We start from the raw sequence: 20275 nt of genomic DNA on the forward strand, positions 1-20275 counted from the left end.
GGTTTGAGTTTGTGTTTCGTAAAGGAATCGTGATCGATGCATGACTTGGATTCAAAGGAGATCTTGACCTAGTATGTATCTTAAATCTTTGTATATATTATTATTTTTTGAGTTGTCTATCTCATGTATTACACATGAGAAAATACTTATTTTTCTTATCTTTGAAAAACTATTTGTTATTTTTTAAAGCTAAACTTTTAAATGCTTTTCAAATTTATTGTTGGATTTATTTTAAAATTTATCAAAAATATTTATGTTATTGTGTGCTCTTTTGTTGTGCCCATTTATGGCTTGTGTTCTTGCCTCTTGGGAGGTGTTTATTGGAAGTGCACTCATTGCACTTGAATGAATTGTGCCTTACATGCTTAGTGCATCATAATCATTAATAAAAATATTTATTGTAAAGGTTTTTGTGAGGGTTCTCTTTGGAGACCTTAGTGGCATTTATGCCTTGTAATTGTGCTATTTCTTGGTTTTATGGCTCTTTAGTAAACATTATCTTGTTTTTTCATCACATGGGAATTTAAGCATAATGTTTCTTGCATGATTTGAGTGATCAATAAAATATTATTTTATTTGAGCCTTCTTTGTGTGTATCTCCTTTGTGGGACTTGTGGGTGTGTCCATAGTGACCACTTTTGTGCTTGTCCACTTTTGGTTTTAAGTGGACTTTTGCTTATGATTGAAAGCTCCTTGATTCTTCACATGCATTAAATTTATAGGATCATATTGTTCTTTGGATACTATGTCACATGGGTGCGGGTGCGGGTGCGGGTGCGACACGGGTGCGGCGCAATTCCAAAAAATTTGGACACGGGGACTCGGCTATATATATATTAAAAAATATATATTATAAATATATATATTTTAAATATTATAATTATATATATAACAATAAATTAACACCCTCTGCTCGCCGAGCCCCTCCTCTGCGAGCAGAGGGTGCAGGGAGGGGCCGAGCCCCTCCCCTGCGAGCAAAGGGTGCAGGGAGGGGGGCCGAGCCCCTCCCCTACGAGCAGAGGGTGCAGGGAGGGGGACGAGCCCCTCTTATGCGTGCAAAGGGTGCAAGGAGGGAAGCTACGAGCAGAGGGTGCAGGAGGGTCGACATACCTGACGGAGGGGGAGACGGTGGCTGCCTGTCGCCGGAGTTCGGATCGCCGGCGTGGTTGCAGGAGAAAGCTGCAGGGGCTGAGGGGGGAGAGGCAAAATCGAGAGGGTAAGCCCCTCTCCCTGTCGATAAACCCCTTTTAGGGTTCGGCTGCCAAAAAAAATTGGATCTGGGTCGGGTTTGGACCCGACCCGACCCGGATCCAAAACAAAATTTAAAACACGAACTGGACAATTTTGGACTCGGTCAAAGTTGACCGAGTCCAAAATGTGGACGGACTCGGCCCGGACTCGTTGACCGAGTCCGACTCGGCGTTGACCGAGTCCGGGCCGAGTCCAAAGCCGCACCCGAGTCCGCACCCGAGTCCGTGCGTGTCGACGCGGGTGCGGCAACCCTTTAGCCGAGTCTGTGTGACATAGTTTGGATATTATAATGTGTTTCTTTATGCATTCTTTGTGCATTATTGTGAGCTTAATGAAATAATATTTTTTTTTAAAAAGTGTGCTTTCTCACCCTTAGCGGCTTATGTTTTCTTTAGTGGCCTTGAATGTGGATTTGTGAGAATTAATAAAATTAATATTTTAAGTATTGTATGTTCTTGCCTTAGTGCCATTGTGATTATTTCACTATTGGCTATTTCCCTCTTGAATTACCATCTCATTGCATTCATTATAAGGCTTTATGTTTTTTGAATTTTTTATGCATATTTGGGTTGTGTGAGTGACTCTTTTTCCTCTTGTACATGAACCCTATTGGGTTATCATGCATTATTATGTGCATTAAATATGCTTTAATTGCATGTTGGATATATATGTTGAGGACATTTGGATTTGTTCCATGATGGTTATCTTACATTTTTTTTGTATGAATTTAATTAATTCTTTCTCTTTTTGTGAGCTCCTTTAAGCTCTTATATTTAATATACATGTCGTTGTGTTTTGTTTAGTATAATTAATGAGTTGTATCTTTATTTGAAACGTTTACCTAAGTCTTTGGGACATTATTGCAAAATTGTTTGTATCTTATTGATATTTTATGTCTAATATGTGTTTGTCTTTTGAACTTTAGTGATCAAAGTTCTACTATGTTTAGAATTTATGTTTCCTTAAGAAAATATGTTGTTTTTATCAAGGTTTTAAAACTCGCCGAGTCAACTCGGTGACTCGACTGACTCGGCTCGGCTCGACCCTCCAACGAGTCAACCCGGCAAGGTAAACTCGTTTTGCAAAAACTCGGCCTGACTCGGGCGAGTTTTGGGCACTTTTTTCTTTTTTCAGATGTGTTTATTAGTGCATATGAAAATTATCTCACATTTAGTGCATATGAAAATTATCAGACATGTTTATTATATTTGCTAAGAAGCACACAACATTAGAATGAATAAAAAACTTCATTGGAAACATATAAGATTGAATTTCTTTTTTTTTTTTAGTTTTTTACCCAAAGTTATGCTCTTAAAATCTATCAATTATATTCATGATTTCAAATTTCATCAGCCTGGTATCTATGTTAAGACAATGTTCTAAAGGCTAATTCATATAGATGCAATAAGGCTTGGCGATGTTGTTTTGTGGTGTTTGTGACGATGATAAAGACCACAGATTCAGGATTTATGATCCATAAAAGGCCAAATTCAATTCATGGTCCATGTTCTGTATTAACTAGTGCTATTCATTCAATTGACTTGCAAATTGCAAAATAATCTATATTCCTACTTGTATTACATGCTTTAATGTACTTATACTTTTGGAAATCCTTCATAGGGAACATGTTGAGGCGATTTATTAGGGGCATATTCCTATAATTTTCAATGTCTAGGTCATATTTTTTGTTGTTTGTCACTAGTAATGACAATTTAAATGACAAACCTTTATATATTTTTACTAGTCACTAGTAATTAGGTCAAATCAAAAGTTAACAAAACCCGGTCCGAGTCACTGAGTTGACCCGCCGAGTCACGAGTCAATAAAGAACGAGTCGAGTCCTGAGTCACGGGTTTTAAAACCTTGGTTTTTATTGGTTATGATTGTCAAAACGAGAAATTCTTAAAAAAATGATTTTGAAGTATATTCCTTATGTCTATTTTAATGGTGCTATTGTATCTTGCTTGAATTGTTGGTAATATTTCTAAATTTTTTTAATTATTGATAAACTAATGGCATGACAGTACATTAATCTGTTGCCTTGAAATGAAAATTCTAATTTGAAATATTCAGTAAATTCCTTTCAAAATCTATGATTGTCAACAAATATTGTGTTTTGATTTATATTTCTCTTATTTGTAAGTTATGCTTCTCCATCCTTAATCTTGTTCTTGTTTTCATCCTAGCATCTGAATTATGAATCGATGAAGGAAACTTGTTAGCTTATAGCATTTATATGTTTAGTGCTTGAAAGACTTGGTTAGTTCACATAAACTTCTACAAATGGGAGCATGGCCTAAGTCGCATTTTGTGTTGTTGATGATTCATTGATTCCTCTTGAAATGTCAGGAACTGCGTGGAACTTTGTGAAAAGACTGGATGCATTGGAGATACAGATACCTGTTTCCAGGGTTGCAGTCTCTCATCTAATGATGTCACAGACAACAGTCTTTGGTACATGCAAGAGCCCCTTTACCTGCGATGGAAACAATGGGACTGCAGGAGTGACTGCCGTTACCATTGTATGATGGAAAGGGAGAAAGAAAGGGATACACTAGGATTAGGGCCAGCTAAGTACCATGGGAAGTGGCCCTTCAAGCGTGTTCTTGGCCTGCAGGTCTGTTTTACAGTTAGTGGCTTCTCCACTTAGGCTTGTAGAGTTCAAGTGAGCAGTGGACAATAATTGCCTGACCACAAAGTCAGGTTGGAAAAAAGTTGCTGTGATTTTGTCTTGCCACCTGCGAAATTGCAATTTTCTTTTTCCTGAAGCCACCTCAACTTTTCTCGTCAATTTTCAACTGTGTACACATGAAAAAACCACTATGTTTTATCATGGCCTTTGCACATTTTTCACAGACAACATATCATTACTCTTATTTAGGCTCTATTTGAAAACTGGCAGTTGGAGGGTGCTTTATGCATTTGGAAAAGTGGCAGCTGCCAAATCCAGGAATTGGCAGCTACCACATCTAGCAGGTCGTAGTTACCAAATCCAGGATTTGACGCAAATACAATAGATAGGTGGTCTCGCTTCCTTTCTCATATGTATAAACTCACATCCCATTTATCAGATGCTCTTTAATCTTGCTTTGGATTTCAATTTTCTTTTCTTTGCTGGTATGCCATACAGGAACCTGTTTCGGTGGCGCTGTCTGCCTTTAACCTTGCAATGCAGTTTCATGGTTGGATGTCCTTTATGATACTTCTCTATTACAAGTTGCCTCTGAAGCCTCAAAGTAAGAAGACATACTATGAATTTTCTGGATTGTGGGTTATCTATGGAATACTTTCAATGAACTCATGGTTTTGGAGTTCTGTTTTTCATAGCAGGTGAGTCTATTGATATTTGATATTTTTCATAGAACCATTAATTTCTGTTTAAAGCAAGATATCAATTCCACCATTTGTCCAACAGTTCTTGGGCATCAAAAACTGGAGTAGGATGGTCCTTTTTTCACTTATAAAAGGTTCTCCACATAGATCAGGCAGTTTTCATGGACTGATTTGTTTTACTCCTTCAGGGATGTAGAATTGACAGAGAAGTTGGACTACTCATCTGCTGTGGCCTTATTAGGATACAGCCTTATCATTGCCATCCTTCGAACTTTTAATGTGAAGGATGAGGCAGCGAGAGTGATGGTGGCTGCCCCACTTTTGGCATTTGTCACGACCCACATATTGTATCTCAATTTCTACCAGCTTGATTATGGTGAGTTCTCTGTAGATCTCTTTAGCAATGAACATGGAAGCTCTTTACCTTAATCTGTCAGAGTTAGATGCATGGCTTATTGCATTTGAGCAACTTGGAAGCTGTTTTAAGTTTTTAACTGCCCTTCTATGGGATTTCCCAACGTTTTTTCTTTGATAGACAAGCTGGATGTGATTTTCAAACTTGTGGATTTGTTTTATTTTTTTGTTATCCCCAGTTTAGTCTTCATTTAGAGCATTTTGTCATTTGAATTTCAATGATCATAAGTTATCTTGGATGTAGACAATCTTCTCCATCAGGGGCGGAACCAGAAAATTTATATGGGGGGGCCAGCCATATATACATATACATACATATATATATAGTAATGCTACAGTGCTCCGGGAGCACCTATACCCACCTAGTAGCATCTTCCCATTCAGACTTCATAGATATATTAAGCTAATCAACTAGTTCACCAAATACATGGAACTAATATCAAAATTGAAACAAGCCAAAAAAGAGAACAAATGACTTATAGCATCTATGGCAGTTATGTTTGATGACTTCTCCAATGCAAATCATGCAGCTAGACACATAAAAATTTTGAGCAGCACAAACTTTTTTAGTGATATTATGCAAAACACCTAAATGAACATCAATCAATCGAATGATAAATCTTACTGCATATCTATTACATTAATTATGAAACAGGTTAGTTACTAAACTACGAATTCCATGGATGACACAATGGTCATTTGCCTAAATGGTTAAGTGCCATTTTGTGTTCTCGGCTTCACAAAACTAATGACTTAGTATGAAGAATCCTATGTGCATAACCTGTGAAGAATCGTAAGCCTTGAGTAGGGCCAGTTCACGAATTTGCACCCAATCACAACATTGTTAATATGAACATTATTGGGGTTATTATGTGACAACCAAATGCTTATGGTGGCTTCATCTCAGAAAACAAAATCTAAGCTATTTTCATAAATATTTTAGATAGTATTGATGCTGAAAAATACAAGCAAATACAAACAAAAAGCTAATCATGAGGTCATCCTTAACACCCACTTTGAAGAAGACCAATAATAGGCTAGTTTCAGTTGGGTCACCAAAAGGATAGAATAGTAAGGGTTTGTGTCCTATTATAGATCGGGTAGACCTTGATCCAAAAGCTCAGTCGGCTAGGGAAGTTGGGCCTGGTGGGGCCCACCCAAGAGGCGTCCCCCTATTTCTTGTCAGGCCAGAAGGGCGTGAAGGGGTGAATTATGAGGGTGCTAAGAATGAAAAGAAAGGAGAGAAGAGGTTGGGTTATTTCTAGAGGTCAAAATTCCATAAATAGCCTAGTCAACCGATAGGGCTTCGATCTTGGGATCGGTGCCCTATCGGATTTCTCAAAAATCGTGAAGGGCTTGGGCCCTCATTGATGCAATCATGAAGCTCGAGCCACGGTCGAAGGGAGGAGCATGTTCCCGACGATCGGAGGCGGTGGGTTTAACCAAAGGGAGATCCTCAATCTCGATGATTGTACCCTTAGAAAACAGAAAAGTTACAGAAGAGGGAAGGGTGATCTTAGAGGAAGAAATTTCTCAAAAAACGTCCAAGATGCTTCATTATAGGGCTAAGTCCCCAATATATAGTTGTATAGTGAATCAGGTCTAGTGTGGATCTGATCCAGGATAAATAGATCCAAACCAAATCAAATACAGATAGGTCCAAGATGGATTCGATCTCATACAAACAAACCAATGCAAAGCAAATAAGTCCAAAACACAACCAAATACCTGACCCAAATACTTAAGGACCCAAACACGATGAAGTGGATCTGATCGATCCAAAAGGAAAGGAACGAGATCAATTCCCCACCCTTGAAAAATTACCTTGTCCTCAAGGCGTAAAGTCGGTGACGCTGCAGCAATTCGTCATCAACCCAGGATCACCGGAAGCACCATACCATATGGGGAAGTGCGCTTCTTCGAAGCGTGTTTCGGAAGCACGAAACGTGCGGGGAAGCACCAAAAAAAATTGGGAAGCACGCTTCTCATTTAGGGGAAGCGTGATTCCCAATTTAGGGGAATCTCACTTTCCCTTATTTTTTTGTGTTTTTTTATTTTTCTTACTTTTTTTCTCTTTTTTCGCTTTCCCTCGCTTCCTATGTCGATTCTGATTAGCTTTCGAGTTGATTCTTGGTTTGCTTCTAAGTCGTTCCGCGCTTCCTAAAATTTTGGAAGTGCCTCGCTTCCGCTTCCCTGCATCGCTTCTCGCTCCCGCTTCCCCCACTGGCAACTCTGCATCAACCTCCCAGTCGCCTCGTCCACTCCGCTCCTAGTCTATTCTATCAATACATTCATCACGAGTCATCTGTCTACTCGTCTGCATCTCCTCCCAAGCATGCATATTGGTTGGACTTTGTTGCTCCTCTTTAAACCCGGTGTGCAGCTCAACCTCGAGTTTGGTCCGCTTTCGTTTCTTCCAGTTTCACTTGACTTCTAAGAAACACAAAGCGGACACAATCTCCAATAGTTGTGGATCTATCGAACACTGATTCAGTGAAGCTGACGATGGAAGGTGGTTGCATTTTGGTTGATGATCCAACTGTGGGCGCATCTCTATCTGGCCCTCTACTGTCGTATTGTTAGCCACCATCAAATATAAATGTGCATCTTCCTGCCTGAGGACTCGGGCGTCTGGCGTGTCTCAGTCAGGTGCTTAGAGTGTTGTAGCTATAGTGATCCTCTCCCCGCATGTTGGAACTCCATTTTCATGTCTCTTGAATTCCACTCTACGCTACCTACCGACTGAAACCACTGCATTCCCAATACCACATATGCCCCCTTCATGAGCAACATAAACAAGTTGACTGCAAAGTAGTGGCCCTGCATTTGTAACGGTGCCTTCGGGCAGTGAGCATCACACCTCAGCTTGCTCTCATCTCCCACAACCACGTTAAAAGGTGTCTGCTGAACAATAACATACTTCGCTTTACGAGTTGTTTTCGTACAAATAAAGTTGTGTGTCGACCCCGTGTCTATCAACATAGATATGCTCAACTTTTCAATCACACCCTTTACTCCTGCAAGGGCATGATAAGAGATCTCTGCAGTCCTGTCAGCGTGATCCTCTTTCTCTGGTTCAGTCTCTACAACCTCTTCCTTATCGTCCTCATTATCTGTCACACTCGTACAAATAAAGTAGCTTGCACTGTAATGAAATATAACACAAACAAATGTCTCTTATGGGCAAGTACAACACACACAAACAAACTCCGCTTATGGGTCAAGATACAAACACAATCACAATGCCACTTATGGGCAAGAGAAAAAGCATAAAAAATATATAGATTAGAGTGCTTGAGAACAAGCTTAAAATACAAGAGGGGTTTGCCCCCTATATATACACCACACATGCATAGAGGCCATTGGGACCAACCCCAACCACTAGAAATAGTTGTTGGGGAGGTCCCAATGACTCTATGGGATCTAGACCATAATGCCCTTAGCTTTTAGCTAAAGGGCATTATGTTAAATAAATAAAAAAAAAGAAAAAGGAAAAAGATTAATGTGCCCCTAATGGGCACAACCTATTACAATAAAGGAAAATGACTAAAATACCCATAATGGGTATTTTCTATTACATCAAAATAAATATATATATATATATATATATATATATATATATATATATATATACACTTTAACATTTCCCTCAAACTTACGATAATCACCGAAAGTTTGTCAAGCAAAAAGTGAAATACGGGAGAAGGAAGAGCTTTTCTAAAGAAGTTTGCCAACTGAAATTCTGATGTTATATATGGCAGGACAATGGTCTTTCTTCAGGTACTCTTCACAAATATAATGGCAATCAATTTCAATATGTTTGGTTCATCCATATGTTTGGTGCATCCATGAAACATGTGATTGCCTGCTATATAGATGACACTTTTGTTAGAGGGTGATTGCATATGCACCCCCATGTCTTTTAATAATCTTCTCAATCACATAACTTCAGATGTTGTGGTGACCATGGCCCAATACTCAGCTTCGGTTGATGATAATGACACCTTCTCCTGTTTTTTGCATTTTTAGAACACCAATGAGTCACTTACAAAGATACAGAAACCTGTAGTTGAGTATCATTAGGATCTCCTCCACAGTCAAAGTCAGTATAAGCAATTAATTAGAGTGGGGAGGAAGAAGACAACAATTCCTTTAAAAACATAATTTTGTAAATATCTAATGATATGCATAACGACACTCATGTGCACAGTGGTAGGAGAATGTTGGAATTGACTAGCAGTATGAACTGCATGTAAGATATCAGGTTTGATGATGGTCAAATATATGAGATCCTCACTCATTTGGCTGTAAGGAGTAGGATCGTCCAAAGGTGTGCCATCATCTATATTCATTTTTGCATTTATCACTTTATGAGTATCCACCATTTTCTCATCGATAATTTCAAACTTGTCTATGATGTCAGAAGCAAACTTTGATTGAATTAGAAAATAGCCATGAGAAGAATAGGCAACCTCAATCTCTAAAAAGTATCTAAGAAAACCTAAATCAATCATTTCAAAGTTTTGTTTTAAAACGTTCTTAATAAAACTAACTCCCTGTTTGTCTCCTTTAGTAATGGTTATGTCGTCAACATATAGAAGAAGGATAACAATACTTGTATTAGATTTCTTAACAAACATAGCAATGCCAATATAATAGGAAGTAAAACCAAGTTTAATCATAACAGAATTAAACTGATCATACCAAACTTTAGGTGCATGTTTTAGACTATAAAGGGCTTTCTTCAAGTGAAGCACCTTTCCAACAAGAACTTCATATCTAGGTGGTGGATCTATAAAAACCTCTTCCTTCAATTCACCATTTAGGAAGACATTCCTGACATCCATTTGATAAATAGGCCAACATCTAATGACAACAACAACTATAAGAGTTCTAACAAAAGTCATCCTAGCCATAGGAGTAGAGGCTTCATCATAATTTATTCCATACTCCTGAGAATAATCCTTGGCTATTAATCTAGCTTTATGCCTCTCTAAAGTTCAATCATTGTTGGTTTTAATTTTAAAACCCATCTACTGCCTACTGTCTTCTTTCCATGAGGAAGATTTTTTATATCCCAGGTTTTGAATTTTTCTAGGGCTTCTATTTCATCATTCATAGAACTCAACCATTCAGGATAATTTTTGGCCTGGTTGTATAAGGAGGGTTCAAATTAAGAAATATCTTGGCTAGACAAGCTCTCTATTGAGAAGTAAAATTTTTGTAGGATACAAATATATCTGGAGGCCTATGTGCTATTTCTGATTTCCTAAGGATATTTGGTTCTTGATTTTCTATGCTATAATATTGTTCTAGGGTATTGGGATGTCTATCACTAATTCTTCTTCTATAATGGATAACTACAGGTCCACCATCAATGTCACGATACTCACTTGGATATTGTTTTGAGCTTCATCGTTAACATCATTGTTGTTTAACACTTCATCATTACATTTAAGAAATAATTCAAGAAAAGAGTAATCAACATTTTCTTTGATATGCACATTTGAATCAAAGAAACTTTCTTGCTCTATAAAAGTAACATTCCTTGATATATAGAGTTTATCATGTTTAAAATCATGACATCTAAATACTTTTTTGGCTTTCCCCGTAACTAAGAAAAACACAATGAATGACTTTTGTTGAAAGTTTGTCATTTTTATTTATAAGAACAAAGCATTTACATCCAAAGGTCCTTAGCCTTAAATAATCAATGGTGGTTTTGTAAAGTTTCTCATAAGTTGAAATATTTTGAAGTTTGGTTAAAAAAAGTTTGTTTATAAGGTATATTGAAGTAAGTACATCTTTAGCCCAAAAATGTTTTGGAACATGTGTAAAAATAAGCAAGGTTCTAGTGGTTTTGTAACGACCCTAACTTATACCCCTTAAAAGTGCGGATTTTTTTTAAACAAGTGCGGAAACAATCCCGAAGACCCGGGGCCCTCACAGTTAAATACAACCACCACCACAAGGGATCTTATACTCATCTTTCATACCAAACCAAAATCAAACCAACTTTATTTATTCAAATGCCTATAGTTTGCGACACAAGTAAATAAAAGTAAATAAAGCAAAAAGAAAGAGCCACGCCGTCCAAAGAATCTGCCATGCAGTCGTGTAGTCCCCTCGTGACTCTTTTCAAAAGCAAGTCCTTCCCACTAGGCATTTGAGGTTGCAAAAAACATAAAAAGTAGGGTGTCAGAATCCAAAGAATTCTGCGTACGAACCCCTTTAATGAATCAAATAAGTAAAAAGAATATAAATAAGATTCATGCAATATTTTAGAGGAACATAAATATAACACATTCATAATTTAACTAATCATTCATGCACTAGAGAATAATTATTAAGCATGAGGAAAAATTTAATAACAACAATAATCACATTTTAAGCATTAAAGACATTTAACATGCATTAAGGAACATCATGCATTCACCAATATATCACAATTAAGGGAACAAGTAAATATGCATGATCTAATGCATAACAGAAATATTGATGATTTCAGTGCAATGCATGAATAAATTATTATCTTTTATCTGAGTTTTTTTTTCATATGCATGTCCCTATTAAATGCCCACAATTTAAGTTTATCTTTTTAATTACTATTGCCCGCGGATACTCAAAACGGGTAAAAAAGTTGTACGAGAACTCTGCAAGTTTCACATGTTTGTCCCAATCTCCTGCCCAATCCAAAACACATGCTCTCAACATGTCCTCGAACGTCTGGATCGTACGCTCAGTCTGTCCGTCCGTCTGGGGATGGAAAGCTGTACTGAACTTTAAAGTAGTGTCAAGGGCCTTCTGAAGCTGATGCCAGAACCGAGACGTGAAACGAGGATCTCGATCTGACACTATCTAACGTGGCACCCCGTGAAGTCTAACGATCTCGTATGTACAAATCTGCTAGGCTCTCTAGGCTCTGACTGATCCCGATAGGAAGAAAATTGACACTCTACCAGTGCCAGCAGCACATTGTGACTTACTGTCCGAATAGACCGACGGGTCATGGAGGATAGCATCAATAGGCGCAGCAGTAGATGAAGCCTCAGCAACAACAAGGACAACGAAGGACGAACGGAAGAGTCTACGCTGCTACAACAGCCACACAGGACGATCAGCTTGATCTGATCGAAGGTATCTTCCTAGTTGCGGATCATTATGCGTGTGTTATGTTTGACTCTGACGCTACTCACAATTTTATAGCCTCGTCGTTTACAAATTTACTTGATTTAGTTTCATCTAGTCTTGATAAGGCTCTTGATGTGATGTCACCTATGGGTGCATCTTCTTCTTGCGGGAAGTACTTTCCTGCAGTTTGTGTGGTGATCGAGGGGCATGAATTGTCTGTCGACTTGGTCATACTAGATATGACGTTTTATGATGTCATTCTGGGTATGGACTGGTTGTCCAGACATAATGCTACCCTCCAGTGTCAGGGCAAGAAGGTCCTTTTGGAGCATCCTAATTTGTCTACATTGTTATTTTATTCGACCAGACCGACGAGTGAAGTAAAGGTGGTTTCCGCTTTGAAGATCTCCAAGTACCACAAGCAGGGTTGCATGGTGTTCTTGGCCAGTGTGTCTGCGCAGGACAGTCAAGCGACACCCTTGAAGCAGTTAGATGTTCGTGAGTTCTCGGATGTCTTTCCTGAGGTCTTGCCAGGATTGTCAACGCATAGAGAGATTGAATCCGCGATCGAGTTAGTGCCTTGTACGACACTCATTTATCAAGCTCTGTATCGCATGGCACCTGCTGAACTTGTGAAGCTGAAGAAGCAGTTGCAGGAGCTTCTTGACAAAGGTTTTATCAGGTTGAGTGTATCTCCCTGGAGTGCACCAGTCATCTTTGTTAAGAAGGATGGTTCGATGCGACTTTGTATCGATTACCGCATGCTAAACCAAGTGACGGTGAAGAACAAGTACCCCTTGCCTAGGATCGATGATTTGTTTGACCAGCTAAGAAGGGCAAAGGTGTTCTCGAAGATCGACCTTCGTTTCGGGTCCCATCAGTTGTGGATCAGGGCGGAAGATATTCTGAAGATCGCGTTCAGGTCCAGTTACGGGCATTATGAGTTCTTGGTGATGTCTTTTGGACTCACCAATGCCCCTGCAACGTTTATGGACCTTATAAATCAGGTCTTTAGTTTATGGCTGAATTCTTTTGTCATCGTGTTTATCGATGATATTCTTATATACTCGGAGAGCATGGAGGAGCACCGAGAACATCTTCGGATCGTATTGCAAACATTGAGAGAGCATCGGCTTTATGCGTTCTCGAAGTACAAGTTCTGGCTCGATAGAATGATGTTTCTCGGCCATGTGATTTCTGAAAAGGGCGTAGAGATAGATCCACCCAAGGTGGAGGCCGTTTTGTCATGGGAGCAACCAAAGACGGTGTCTGACATTAGAAGTTTCTTGGGATTGGTGGGCTACTACCGTCGATTCATCCAGGACTTCTCGCGTATAGCTGCCCTGATGACTCGATTATTGCAGAAGGTAGTGAAGTTCGAGTGGTCACCTCGGTGTGAGGAGAGCTTCCAGGAACTGAAGAAGAGGTTGACTAGAGCCCCAGTGTTGATGTTGCCTTCTGGGACGGATGGATTCGTTGTGTACAGCGATGCTTCGAGAACCAGACTGGGCTGTGTTCTTATGCAGCACAGAAAGGTTATGGAATATGCTTCTCGGCAGCTGAAGGTTAATGAGAAGAATTATCCCACGCATGACTTGAAGTTGGTAGTCGTGGTCTTCCCGTTGAAGATTTGGCTCCACTACCTTTATGGGAAGCAGTTTGAGGTCCTATTCGATCACAAAAGCATCAAGTGCATATTCACTTAGCGTGATCTAAATTTGAGGCAACGGAGGTGGTTGGAGTTTTTTAAGGACTACAACTTCTCCATCGCTTACCATCCGGGTAAAACGAATGTGGTGGTAGACGCGCTTAGCAGGAAAGTGTCGGTCACGACAGCTAGTCTGATATGGCACAATTGAGATCTGGTCGAGGAGTTTATCAAATGGAAACCTTTTTTTTGATGGCTCAGGGCGCATCCTTTGTGCTGGGATGCAGGCGTGGCCAAAGATTTTAAATCGGATCGAGGAGCTTCAGTCAGTTGATTCGGATTTCGAGCGGTTGTGTGTGAGTGCCCAGAAGCCAGAGGCACAACTTCGTCGAGAGGAGGACGGGACCATCGTGTTTGGAGACAGATGGTGGGTCCCGAAGGCGTTGCGGGAGGAGCTAATGAGAGATATTCCGTTCACCCTGGTTCCACCAAGATGTTCAAAGATCTTCAGAGGACTTACTGGTGGAATGGGATGAAGCAGGACATCGCGGAGTTCGTGTCCCGGTGTCTCACCTGTCAGCAGGTGAAGATCGAGTACCAGAGACCTGGTGGACTTTTGCAGCCTCTTGATATCCTAGAGTGGAAGTTGGACGATATCTCGATGGATTTCATCGTAGGATTGCCGAGAGCCCGAAGGCAGCACAATGTTATCTGGGTGATCGTGGACAAACTGACGTCCCTTGAACAAAGGGCAAGAGCCCTGAAGATGGCTCTTGTTGCACCATCGGCACACAATTGGGGCCTTCCCCTGCTGCTGCCTCTGCTGGGGTCAATCCTGCTGGGTTTCCTGTTGAGTCTGCTGCCTCTTACCCTCCTGCGTCTTGGCGCCCGCAGGTGGGTTCTTCCTCACTCCGCCCACAGAACCACCTGTCGCCTCTTCGTTGCGACCCATCCTTGTACCACTCCCATTCCTCGTTCAGGACGGTCGCAAACTCTATTGCATCATTAAGAGTGGTAGGTCGACTCATGATCACACGGACTCGAAGTTCGTCCTTCAATCTGCGAACGTACTTGGCCGCCCTCGCCTTGTCACTGCTGAACAGGTTCGGGCAGTACCTCTCCAAGCTTCTGAATTTGGTGGTGTAGTCCACCAAACTCATGCCTCAGGTCAGATCCAGGAATTTCTACTGCATCCGCTCCCGCGCGTAGGAGGGAAAGTACACATCCAAAAACTCTTCCCTGAAAACCTCCCAGGAAATCTCGTCCACTCCATCGCACTTCACCCTTCGCAAGGTGTTCCACCACTTCTTAGCATCACCCTTCAGACGGTATGTGCCAAAAGCAGTTTTTCTGTCCTCGAGGACAGGTAGGACATCGAATGCTTGCTCAGTCTCCTCGACCCAACTCTCAGTTGCCTCTAGGTTGGTTTTCTCGCGAAAGTTGGAGGGTCCAACTTCAGAAATTTCTCGTAGGAAACCCCACCAAGGTCGGGACAACCTCGACAAGATGGATGTAGGTGGCTGCCTGCGCCGCATGTGCCGCATGTGTTGCCTGAGCCGTCTGCGTCGCCTATGCCGTCATCGCCTCGGTCAGGGTGTGGAGGGCATTCATCATGGAGTCCATCCGCTCCTGCCAGTCTGCAGGAGCACCAGAAGAAGTCGAAGTGCGGGTACAGTAATACGCCTATTACAAAAATTTAAAAGTTATCCCTGATCGATCCTACCCTCTTAGGATTGATCCCGTACATTTACAATAAATATTATTATTACACGTACACCAACACTTTTTAATTCATATCACAAAATTAAGAATCAAATCATGAATGCATAAGAAATTTGCATACTTTCATAAAAGTACCTCATAGCCTTACCAGTGAAGGAGACTACTCTAGAGCATGAGACACGACTTGGCTGACATTCTTGGACATGATTCACTTACCAAAAAGGAAATTTTGGTAAAAAAAGATGATAGAATATAAGATTTTGTGGTGGGCTCTGATACCAAACCTGTAACGACCCTAACTTATACTTCTTAAAAGTGCGGATTTTTTTTCAAACAAGTGCGGAAACAATCTCAAACCTCCTAGTTAACACAACCACCACCACAAGGGATCTTATACTCATCTTTCATACCAAACCAAAATCAAACCAACTTTATTTATTCAGATGCCTATGGTTTGTGACATAAGTAAATAAAGCGAAAAGAAAGAGCCACACCGTCCAAAGAATCTGCCATGCAGTCCCCTCGTGACTCTTCTCAAAAGCAAGTCCTCCCTACTAGGCATCTGAGGCTGCGAAAAACACAAAAAGTAGGGTGTCAAAATCCAAAGAATTGTGCGTACGAATCCCTTTAATGAATCAAACAAGTAAAAAGAACATAAATAAGATTCATGCAATATTTTAGAGGAACATAAATATAACACATTCATAATTCAACTAATCATTCATGTACTAGGGAACAATTATTGAGTACGAGAAAATATTTAATAACAACATGAAACATATAATAAGCATTAAAGACATTTAACATGCATTAAGGAACATCATGCATTCACCAATATATCACAGTTAAGGGAACAAGTAAATATGCATGATCTAATGCATGACAGGAACATGGATGATTTCAGTGCAATGCATGAATAAATTATTATTATCTTTTATCAGAGTTTTCTTTTCATATGCATGTCTCTATTAAATGTACACAATTTAAGTTCTTCTTTTTAATTACCATTACCTGCGGATACTCAAAATGAGTAAGAATTCTCGAGGTCAAGTAGGGTCTCCAAGGTAACTTAGCACACAAGTTGTATTTTATTACTGGTTCCAAACTTAGCTCTCGACTGATATCAGGAATCAACACCATCCATCGAAACATTGAAAATCAACAACCAATATCGGGACACTATGAAAATCAACAACCATAATGCCACTTTTCTTGGTATACCAAAACAAAAGATGTGTCTACACACCACCCTCAGTCAAAGTGACCGACTCTCCCTAAAACCGTGCACATAGAGTTTTAGTATTCTCACGGTTTTTCCAAAACCGTAATATCCAAGATTTCCACACTAAAGAAAGGACATCAAGGAAAATGTAAATTACATTGTTCTTTAATTTCTTTTATCTTGTTATTAATTCATCTCTTTTAATTTGCAATTCAACATGCAAAATTAATAACATAAGCTTGCAAATCAACATGTAAAGCTCTTCACGGGTGTACAACCCGTGGCAACATGAAACAACGCAGTAAAACAATAATATCGCATTTGATTTTTGCAATGCATAGAACAACTTAAACAAAGAGCAACATGCTCAAGGCTCACACAACCCCCGATGATTCATTTGATCATCAATGCATTCATATGCAAAAATCATGAATCATATGCCAATATGCATTTACTTTTAAATGCCTCTCAAAGCACATTCATTTATGCCATCTTAAAGAGGATGTGCGAGTAACTATAATGTTCATATGCATGTATATGAGTTCACACACTCACATTAAATGCATACTTTCATTCAATGTACAGTTCTTGACAAATGCGTGATTTCATTTATGAATCATTCCAATTAAAACGTGTGAATACTCATGCTATTTTGATCATGCAAAAGCATCTAAATTTCGTATATGTATATGCACAAGTAAACCTGCTTGCAACAATAATTTCGAACAAGTATCACAGAGCAAGTTTAAGCAGGAACATCACCCCTTTGTATGCATATGATTAAGTCTAATACACTTAGCATATTTTGAATTATTTGCATGCATAGCATAACCAATTTATTTCCATAAGCATAAAAAATTTGGGCATGTCCATACCAAACTGCATACTTTTTTTTTAAAGGAAAACTGATCCAACACTTAGCCGATTGTCGGTCGGCTGGGACTCAGCTCTAGTGGGGCTCAAGCAGTTTAGAAACAGTTTTTTTCTCCTTTTTTTTTTGAAACATGCCCCGCCGACTACTCGGCTTGGCTGCCACAAGGCCTGGCAAGTCAAGCCAGCCCAGAGTTACCAAAAGCTTCTTAGGTAGGTGGGAAGCTCGCTTCGGAAGTGCGATATTCCTCGCTTCCGAAACTTCATGGGAAGCTTGATTCCCCACGCTTCTTCTATGATTCTCATACAGATGGTCTATGCATACTATATACTTTTCTTACGTTTTTTTCATCTTTTTCATGTATTTTCTCCCACGCTTTCACTCACTTTCCATGTACTTTCTTTAAATTGCCAACCATCATTGTTAGATTTTAACAAAATTTTAACTCTTTTACAGAAAATCATGAAATATAAGAATGACAATTTTATTTTAGTTTTTATTTGTTTCTTGTTTGATTCCATATTGCTTCATTTTTTAGTTATATTTCGCTTTTAAATTGAAACTTTGCTTCCCGCTTCGTATAAATTTTAAAATGCCTCGCTTCTGTGATCATCGCAAAATTTTTCCTCTCTTTGGTATTCCTTCTCTTCCTTCTCTTTTCCTTTCCAACCTCAATTTCCCCTTTTTGAAAGGGAAAATAAAAGACAGAAAAGAAGAGATAAGAGAAAAGAAAGAAGAGAGAGAAGAACTCTTTCGCGAAGGTCTCACTTGACCTTAATTTTGAAAAGATTACTCGCCTCCGTTTTGAAATATTTGCGGGAAAATCGGAGAGACGGGGTTCGCTCGTCGGTACGAGGTTCGACCGTTCCTGTCGTCTTTACCAGGGGTAATCGAGTCAAGGATCGAATTTATGTCTTTTTGTTTTGCCTTAATATTGTCTAAGAATTTATTCTGAGTCTAGAAAATGCAGAAAGAATCATGCTTGTGTGAATGAAAAGATGTATGCTCTTTTGAAAAGAATTTGAAAATTTTATCCAAGTAATTTTGAAATTTATGAAGAATATGATAAAGAAATGCTTTTTGAAAGTTTGAAGACGGACTTGGAGAAGTTAGATTTCTTGAGTCTTGAAATAATCAAAGCTGAGATGAACCTGAATTTGAAGAAGGGAGTTTAGGAAATAAGAATTGAAAGTTGAATATGGACTTCAAAAATGGATCTAGAATTGAGAGTCAAGATGAAATTTTGAACATAGAGTGGAACTCTAGATTTAAAATTTGAAATCAGAATGAAAGGTGGAAGAAATCTAGATGGGATTTGGAATTTAGACTTTGGGTGTGAAAACTGGAATCTACGATGAAATTGGATCTAAAATCCAGAATCTGAGATGGAATTGGATTTTAGAATCCAGGATGGGATTTTGAAGATGATTCTGGGTTTTGAAAACCCAGATTGAATTTAAAACTTAGGAAAAATTGAATTTTGAGATTCAGAATCAATCTCAAAACTTTGATTTTGAATTTTGAGAATCAAGACTCAATGGAAAATAAACTTGATTTAAAGCTTGAGTTTTGAAATCAGAAGATGAATCAGTAATTTTAAAGCTAAATTGAACTTTGAAATTGAAGTTAGAATATGAGAATAGATTTTGAATTTACAAGAGTTAAAAATTGATTTGAGAAGTGAAGAAGATATTTGAAGAATTATCACTTTGGATTTTGAAAAAGAATGATGTAATTCTATCCTAAATGATGAATGAATTAAAGAATTTTGAAAATTGAATATTTGAAAAGCATATTTCATTCTTTAAGTGAATTAAAATAAGATTAAAGATATAATACATTCCTGACTATGGTCATTGAATGTATTATAAGATAATCTGTATTTAAATTCACATGAAGAATAAAATACATTATGGTGCCTTTATAGAGTTTAAAATGAAATTAACTCTTAATATATATCCTGACTATGGCTATTGATATATATCTTGAGTCAATTTTGAGTTAAACTCTGATAAAGGAAGAAAATTATTTAGAAAAATATGATGATTTTTTGAAAAAGATCCAGTGTGGATCTAGTGTTATTCCATAAAAGATGAAAATCCTAAGTTTTGGTTCACACCTTGACTATGGCCATTGATGCAAATCGTCAACTTAGGATTTAATCACCTTTTATTAGAATGGTGCACTTGCCATTCGTGTTCCCATTGGTGGAATTATGTAATAAAAAAAAATGATATAAAAACAAGCATTTCTAGAAAATATGCACACTCATACATTCTAATCTAATGCAAAAAATGGAAATTTATTTATCATCTAAGTATTGCAACTTGGAAAATAGAATTGAATTCACAATTTCTAAGCTAAGAAAACAAAATGACATTTTTCATATATTTTCCTGCAAAAGATGAATTAATGCGAATAGTATAAAAAAAGGAATATCATATTGATAGCCAACATGCGTATATCTAAGAACCAATTGAGAACATGTGTAATATGCTAAATTAATGGGAAAATATATATACATGCTAACCCCTAAGCTAATGAAAGTCTACCTGAGAGAATATATATATATATATATATATATATATATATATATATATATATATATATATATAGATGAAAGATAGTAAATGGACATGTTGAAATAGATGGAGTGATGAAGTGATGGTGATAGGGGACAAGT

At 38.5% G+C, this 20275-nt stretch overlaps 1 protein-coding gene across 2 annotated transcripts in view; it reads left to right on the forward strand.

Moving 5' to 3' along the window:
• The window catches only part of LOC149822237 (uncharacterized), a 43922-nt gene that overhangs the window by 6111 nt on the left and 17536 nt on the right, over window positions 1-20275 (forward strand). For both annotated transcript variants that reach the window (XM_089980580.1, XM_089980581.1), the window contains exons 2-4: window positions 3601-3868; window positions 4382-4581; window positions 4773-4960. In XM_089980580.1, coding sequence (XP_089836706.1) covers window positions 3601-3868; window positions 4382-4581; window positions 4773-4960 — 656 coding nt within the window. The remainder of the gene's footprint in view (window positions 1-3600; window positions 3869-4381; window positions 4582-4772; window positions 4961-20275) is intronic.

This window comes from Nuphar pumila, chromosome 11 (assembly GCF_984573655.1).
Source record: "Nuphar pumila chromosome 11, dmNupPumi1.hap1.1, whole genome shotgun sequence".
Taxonomy (NCBI): Eukaryota; Viridiplantae; Streptophyta; class Magnoliopsida; order Nymphaeales; family Nymphaeaceae; genus Nuphar; species Nuphar pumila.